This window comes from Lepisma saccharinum, chromosome 1 (genome assembly GCF_977018435.1).
Source record: "Lepisma saccharinum chromosome 1, izLepSacc3.1, whole genome shotgun sequence".
Taxonomy (NCBI): Eukaryota; Metazoa; Arthropoda; class Insecta; order Zygentoma; family Lepismatidae; genus Lepisma; species Lepisma saccharinum.
Genome location: NC_139229.1, coordinates 214,354,444 through 214,360,764, shown reverse-complemented (window position 1 = coordinate 214,360,764; position 6,321 = coordinate 214,354,444). Strand labels below are relative to the sequence as shown.

Sequence of the window (6,321 nt, the reverse complement as noted above, 5' to 3'; positions counted from 1 at the left end):
TTTCACATTGCTGCTGCAAAGCCTGCAGACCAGACAAATAGAAGTCAGATGATTGCTCTGCAAACCAGGCCTCTGTGTGAGAAATGACGTCATTTGCACCATCGAAATGCGTTCCCTTTAGGACCATTTTCAATCTGGAGATGATAGTCCGACGGTGCTAGATCCGGAGAATAAGGTGGGTGCTCCTGTGTCTGGAACCGTAGGTCCTCCAGTTTTGCCATTGCCTGACGTGCCTTGTGTGCGGGCGCATTGTCTTGGAGAAAGATTACCCCTTTTGTAAGCTTTCCACGTCGCTTTACCTTCAATGCCGCCTTCAGTTTGTCCAGCAGGGATGTATAATATGCTGCATTGCTGGTTTCGCCATATTTCAGGTAATCGACCAATAGGATTCCACCACAATCCCAGAAGACCGTAGCTAGAACCTTTGCAGAGGATCGCTGTGCCCTGTCCTTCTTTGGACGTGGAGAACCGCTGTGTCGCCATTCCGCCGATTGCTGTCTTGTCATGGGATCGCAAAAGTACAACCAGGTTTCATCCACGGTTACCAGTTGTTGCACAAAAGTGGCACTGTCCGCTTGAAATTGGGCGAAAACTGCCCTACCCGTTCCCGCTTCTGATCGGCATTCAAATGTTTCGGAATCCATTTTGTCGCGACCTTCCTCATTCCCAAGTCTTCATGGATAACCTTCACCAACCGTTCATGACTGATGCCCAGTTCCTCCTCTATCCGTCTGAGCAGGATTCGGCGATTGTCGAGGATCATCCGGCGAATGGTGTGAATCATCTCGGGGGTGGTCACAGAAATTGGTCGGCCAGACTTCGGGTCATCCTCCAGCACAAACTGCCCACGTTTGAAATTCGCTGCCCATTTTTTAACAGTGGCATACGACGGTGCCTTGTCCCCCAATGTCATGACAAGGTCGTTGTGGATCTCCTTCGGCGGGAGCCCCTTCAGGAAAAAGTATTTGATGAAAGCGCGCTGCTCAAATTTGCTAATTTCTGGAATGTGGGCTGCCATCCTCACTTTGGATGTGAAAAAAATAAAGTTGAAATACGTTCCTCCGAAAATAAATTTGCATAGTAGGTTCACACATTCTAAGCTTCAGGAGGGTAGCTAACATTTATATATTGCTGCGTTCGAACCTAGGTAGGCTGAGAACTTATCAACCTACCCTCGTATTTGTTCCATTCTGTATGATTTTGTACTCTTCACCTCGGAAAACGCGACTTTTGCTGTAGCCAGATATTGCACTACTACTAGCCAAATAAGTATTAACTAGATGGTGTTTCAAGTTTTGAATAAGAGATAAATTTGACATGTAATATTCATGAACATAAGAAATTTCATTTTCCTATTCAGTATGTAAATCCAAAAACTTCGTAGAGGATAATAAGAGGGACCAATATTCATAAGAAAAATGTGCACGGAGTCAAGACAATAAATTACTTTTTCTTACCGAAGCATTCATATTTTCCTAAACAATTACGTCTTGAATTTATTTGGGTGGGCAGAGGAAGTTTTAGGTGGGCGCTTGCCCACCCTCGCCCACCCGTCGCGCCGTTCCTGAGATGCAGTGACATTCCCAACATTTTAATATACAAAATGTTTTTTTATTAAATTATCCTTATATATGATAGTATTAAATGAACATATTTGTGCATTGTAGTTTGTTACGCGGTGCGGTCTCTCGACAACAGCTTCTAACTCACCGATGCATCCAAGATGCGCCCGACCCTGTGGCCGAGTGGTTAGCACATCGCGCTGCGACGCCAAGGGTCCCGGGTTCGAATCCCGGTCGGGCTTGGTTGTTTGTGAATGTCCATTCATCAATTTCATCATTTCATCACTCATCCCCATCTTCGCAAATTAGCCAAGAGGCACAAAACGCGAAGTAAAATAAACTAAATCAATCAATCAATCAATCAACCATCCAAGATGCAGAGCAAAGCAGCAACAACCGTGGAGTCACTGATTGGGCTTTGGGCTTGCAGCTTTGCCATTATGAGATTGAAGAGCTGCGGACAGACAAAACGACCTACTGCACTTGCCTTCGAGGAGTTGAACTGAGTGCGTACTGTTAGCCGTGTCGCTTCATTTCGTGCAGTTTTAAGAAAAATATGAATCTTGTTTATGATTTAGTATGCGTTTTCTTAGAAACCCCCATTTTATCGTTGATTCTAACCCGAGACCCCTGGCGTCGTAGCACGCTGTGCTAACCACTCCGCCAGTGAGGTTGGTAATCCTTTTTAAAATATTGCTTTTTCATTGAGTTTTTTTAAAGTTCACTTTATGCACAGATAGGCTAGTCGGGACTGGACTTGCATTTTAAAATAGGATCCGAACCTCCGTGTGCAGGCACGTATCCAAAGGGGGCTTAGGGGGCTCGAGCCCACCCGAAAGTTTTCGGTTTACACTAGATAAAATGAGGTTTTTTGTTTCTTGTGGTGTGAAATAAAATAATGTGACAATAATTTAAGGAGAGAAATAATTGTCGAGGCAAGACGAAGAATGTTCTATAACCTTGTTATTGTTAATATCACATATCCAAGGTGGGGATCAGGGGGCTCGACCCCCCCCCCTTTCAGAATTTTTTTCTGTTTACGCCAGAAAAAATTAGGTTTTTGGCTTCTTGAATAATATGATGATAATTTGAGATAAATAATTATCGAGACAAGACGGAAAATGTTATATAACCCTGTTATTGTTAACAGCACATATCCAAGGTGGGGATCAGTGAGCTCGAGCTCCTTCAGGAAATTTTTCTGTTTACGCTAGAGAAAAATAGGTTTTTGGCTTCTTGAATAATGAGATGATAATTTGAGAGAAACAATTATCGAGAAAAGACGGAGAAAGTTCTATAACCAGTGGTGGCGATTGGGTTCTAAAACTGGGTGGAAGAAGGACAGTTTACTTTTCCATGGTAGATAAGGTTTACATAGTTCGGGGGTAATAATGGCAAGGGGGGGGCAAATGCTCCCCTAATCGCTGCTGCTGTCTATAACCCTGTTATTGTTAATAACACGTATCCAAGGTGGGGATCAGGGGGCTGGAGCTCCCCAGGAAATTTTTCAGTTTACACTACATAAAATTAGGTTTTTGTGTTCTTGAATAATGTAACGATAATTTAAGGAGAGAAATAATTATCAAGGGCAGACGGAGAATGTTCTATAACCGTGTTGTTGATAATATTGCACGTAAAGTTTTCTTGCGCTGTCGGTGTTGTCACAGCGAACTTGAGCACTATGTAAAGACTCGTCAGCATTTGGAAGCTGCACAGCAAAGGTAGCGACACAAGTAGGACGATTCGTTGTAATTTTTAATCTCTGGAAAGCGCGAGAGGGAACGTTCTTGAATAAGAGGAGTCGAACTACTGACAATATTAACGAATCGTTTTATCTGCGGAACGTTCTAGAATATAATGAGGATATGAATACGCGGCTTCAATTTTCCGGTTGATATGTCCAACAGAATCGCTTAATGAGATTTCAGAGGTAAGTGTGACAATTCATACAGTCGATTAGTGATCAGTTAGTGTCCATCCATTGGTAGCTTTATAAAATCTAGTGATTCGAAAATGAAAAGGACTAAATACCGTAAAGTAACGAAGTCTACCTAGTACTAGTTCCAGCTCGGGTTCAAAGCTGAAGACATTGACAACAGCTTAACTTCCGGAGCCTCAGTGTAGTCCGAGTTCAGGTCGAGGGCCGAAGAGATAGAATGTCTCTCTCCCTCTCTAAGACGAAATAAGTTGCACAGATCAACTGAAAATCAAAGTTTTGATTGATGATTTAGTTGTGCCCGGACCAAATTTCGTGTATGCAGTCCGAGAATTTCATGACATAAAAAATACTTCTGTTTAAGCCTACTGGGTTCGACACACACTCAAACACTTAACCACCATGAAGGGACAGCCGACAATTTTATGCATATCGAGATGAGAAAGCGAGAAGATGTTGCATATGTAGACATAGTATTAGGTGGAAATTGCAGGCTCTACCAGGACTCGAATCAGGTCTCTGGCATACACCGCCATTATTCTACCAACTGAGCCACAGAGCCATCCTTGACTTCGACTGATTTTTCGATAAAATGTGTATGTCAAATTCTAAGATGTTGCCTGTATAACGAACAAGCACAGAAAATAAAGGAGAAAGAATAAATCTGAGGGGCATTCCTACCGGTTGAGGAGACATTTTACTTCTGTAATCAACACTAGCTGCCTTCGTATGACAGTGGCATACTAAGGGAGATTTCACACCGTGTCCCCTGAGGATTTCACAAGTCGAACGTAGATTTGTGCGGGCTTTTCTGTCGCTACGATGTGAAGCATTGCTGTTGACTGGCTCATTCCAAACGACGTGTATCGCGTGTCCCTTCGGTCTGAAATCTTTTAAGTCTTCAAGATCCAAGTCACAAGGATGGAAAATTAGGGCTTTGTTAAAGTTAAGTGCGAAGGCAGGCGACAACACCCTGAAGGATAATATCCAAACCTGCAGAAGTACGCATCTTACTTCAGTCTCCAATACGAAATGATAAAAACTTCTGGTGAGTTGATTTTAAAAAATGTGTCCGAGATAAAAGAGTGGCGTGCCCAGGATTTTCGGAAGGGAGAGGGGTTATGCATACTATTTTTGGTTGTCAATCCTCATTTTGCCATCTTTTCCTGTCTCTGGCGTTCCTTTTTTAAGGAATACTTGGTCAAATGGGGTTATGACCCCACCAACCCTCCCTTGGGCACGTCACTGGAGGTAAATGATTAAGCATTTGATCATATTGGGAGACGTAATATTAGATGTTGAGAACGGAAGGGTTTTCACTGTGCATTGATTGTTTCGAGATCCAGCTGTATTTGAGAAGACTTCCTTTGTTTTGTGCCGATATATGACAAGCCTGCAGAAGCTGTGACATACAATTTTGAACACTTGCGAGTGTTTAGGCCTGAATATGAACACTTTGGTGGGTTTCGGCTTTTATAAGAGCTGCAAACATGGGAGGACGAGACACATTAGTGGTGTTCAGGCTCGAATCAGAGACAAATATTCGAGAACTGTCTGCGTCCAGTTAGCAGCCCACCGTTTGAATATCGCGTTGTCGAGTGGATTGTCCATATCGTGTATGAGTAACAGCTTCGTAAAAACAAGACACCATAGATGTTGTGATGCCTGATGAGAAGAAATGGACAAACACACATGCTCAGATAGTTCAGGCGCACAATCTTAATGAGTGGAAACAGAGGAGTCGAGTGGTAAAAAACGTTCCGATTTCACGTTCCGATTTCACGTTCTGATTAAAATGGCAGCCTTAAACATTGGCGACGAGTTAGGGGATAGTTGCTCCCCATTTCCTTGCCTCCACACTATCACACTGTAGCCTCTTAATGCTAGGCATTGTCTACCAAGAGAACATAAACTTTCCTTCCACCCCCCACCGTTTTGGAGCCCAGTTGCCACCACTGGCCTTAAACATACAATTGTAAGGTTCTACCCCTTAAAAAGATGGTGTTCAGCCCCCCCCGAAAGGAATTCCTGGATACGTGCCTGCCCGTGTGCTTCCGCAGGCCACCGAGTATCTAACCCGGGACCCCTTGATTACAAAGTGACATTACCACTACCCATCGATGAAGTCTCAAAAAGAAAGTGCGATTTCTTGTAAGTATATGGACTTCCTGTTTACACAGAATCCAGGATTGAATATGGCGTTTAAAGCAAAAGGTTTAATTGAAAAGTAATTACTGCAACTGTAACCGCTTACGAATATCAGTAGTTATGTTAGAGCTGTATACAGATAAGACAAGCATGGTCGACAGCGGCGTGCTTTTTTAGATAAGCAAGAAGTAAAATCATCGGAATACCACACCACATGCATCTATTCCCTACATTAAACAGTAGTGAGAGAAAAACCTTGATTGTTTGCAACATAATTTTCGAAGTTTCACTTTGAATGCAAATGCATTTATTCAATGGTAATTCGAAAATGTAGACCTTTGACTTCTTGTCGTTAAGTACCGTGTTTTCGCCTACTCCAGTTCTACTTGAAAATCAGGCCAAGAGTAGACTTTCGTACATAGCCGTGGATAAAAAGACCATATTACAACGCTGAACGTGCTTACAGGCTACTTCCAATAAGCAAGAGTCATGTAGAAAACAGTGGTTCCAGCACGATGACATTCGACACTAAAACAACTACTTCACAGCGCCTTAATTCTAATTATTTATTCCTGCAGAGAGTGATGCCAATGGCCTTGTTTAGAATCCACATTTCATTGGAGTGGTCACGTGCAAACATTTCAGGAATTGGGTTCGTTCATTGTGCTCACCAAG

At 42.8% G+C, this 6,321-nt stretch overlaps 1 protein-coding gene across 1 annotated transcript; it reads right to left on the bottom strand.

Annotated features, from left to right (window-relative positions):
- Positions 1–541: 541 nt before the first annotated feature.
- On the bottom strand, positions 542–1,018 carry LOC145988790 (protein GVQW3-like). The gene has a single exon (XM_083123979.1). It carries the CDS (start codon positions 1,016–1,018, stop codon positions 542–544), a length of 477 nt encoding a protein of 158 aa, XP_082980105.1.
- Positions 1,019–6,321: the final 5,303 nt, after the last annotated feature.